General features: G+C 46.5%; 1 protein-coding gene across 1 annotated transcript; it reads right to left on the reverse strand.

Annotated features, from left to right (window-relative positions):
* Positions 1-632: 632 nt before the first annotated feature.
* Positions 633-1,229, reverse strand: LOC112003059 (uncharacterized). Its single transcript, XM_024035228.2, has one exon. It carries the CDS (start codon positions 1,227-1,229, stop codon positions 633-635), a length of 597 nt encoding a protein of 198 aa, XP_023890996.2.
* Between the last annotated feature and the right edge of the window lie 241 nt (positions 1,230-1,470).

The following is a 1,470-nucleotide window of genomic DNA, read 5'->3' on the forward strand; positions in this document are numbered from 1 at the left end:
TCTGGCTACGTTGGCTGTGTAAGGGGAATACGTATTCATCACAATGAAGTCGACCTTCACTATCTCCGGGCCAGTTTGCACAGGTAGTCTGATTTGCCCCTTTGGTATGACCATCTTCCCATCAAAACTCATCAATGGGGAGATGTAGGGCGTCAAATCTTCTTGACTTAGCTTCAGCCCCTTATAGAGGTCGGGGTATATGATCTCGGCACCACTACCATCATTTACCATCACCCTTTTCACGTCGTAACCCCAATCCATAGTGTGATTTCCAATGCATCGTCGTGCGGTTGGGTGGTTTCGATTTTGTCTTCCTCAGAAAAGCTTAAGACCGGGCAAGGGTACACTTTGGGTCTTTTCAACTCTGGGCCAGAATCGTTGGCGTGTAGCTGAGCTAGAGACATCACTCTAGAAGGGCATGAGCCAATCCTCCCCAGAGCAACGAAGATTACATTTATTGTTCCTATGGGTGGCCTTAAAGAAGTGTCCTTTTGGGGCTCCTTATTAGCCTGGCCTTGATAACCACTGGCCGGATGCAAAAGGTGCCTCAGTTTTCCTTCCTAGACCAGCTGATCCAGGTGGTTCCTAAGGTTCTTGCAATCTTCTATATTATGTCCATAGTCTTGGTGGTATTAGCAATACAGACTCTGGTTGCGTTTCATGGGGTCCCCAGCCATCTTATTCGACCACTGAAAGAACGGTTCATTCTTGATTTTCTCTAAAACCTGATGTATCGGTTCTCTGAATACAATGTTAACCATCTGCGAGTTAGTTGATCCTGATTGTCCTGCGAAGTCTCTCATTTGATGGTCATTGTTGTACCAGTCTGACCTGAAATCCTTACTCAGTTGAGGGATAACCTTCTCTTTTCCTTTCCCTTGTAGTTGGTCCTCTTCCACTCTTTTGTATTTGTCAATTCGGTTCATAAGTTGTCGTACACTAGTGACCGGCTTGCCAGTTAAGGATTTCCTCAAGCCATGCTCGGTAGGGAGGCTGCTTTTAAAAGTGCTGATGGCGATGTTATCAAAGTTGCCGTCCATCTCATTATACATTTCCCAATATCTGTCTGAGTATGTTTTTAGGGTTTCACCTTCGCGCATGGATAATGACAGCAACAAACTCAGAGGCTGAGGAACCCGGCTGTTCGTAATGAAGCGAGAGCCAAAGGCTTCGATGAGTTGCTTATAGGAGTTTATAGAGTTTGTTTTCAAGCCGTTGAACCATCTCATCGCTACAGGCCCTAGGCTGGATGGGAAAACCTTGCACATCAAAGCTTCATTTTTAGAGTGGACGGCCATTCTTTGGTTGAACTGGCTCACATGCTCTACGGGGTCCATTCGACCGTTATAGATGGTGAACATAGGCTGATGGAACCGTCGAGGCAGCCTTGCCCCTTCTATCCTGTGTGTGAAGGGCGACTTGGAGATCTAATCTAAGGCTTTGCCCATGGCATCATTACCTAGGCCCCTA

The sequence above is a fragment of the Quercus suber genome, unplaced genomic scaffold (assembly GCF_002906115.3).
Source record: "Quercus suber isolate HL8 unplaced genomic scaffold, Cork oak 2.0 scaffold_370, whole genome shotgun sequence".
Classification (NCBI taxonomy): Eukaryota; Viridiplantae; Streptophyta; class Magnoliopsida; order Fagales; family Fagaceae; genus Quercus; species Quercus suber.

Excerpts from the sequence above, each read along its gene's own strand:
- LOC112003059 (XM_024035228.2), bottom strand. The coding sequence starts at position 1,229 with ATGAGATGGTTCAACGGCTTGAAAACAAACTCTATAAACTCCTATAAG.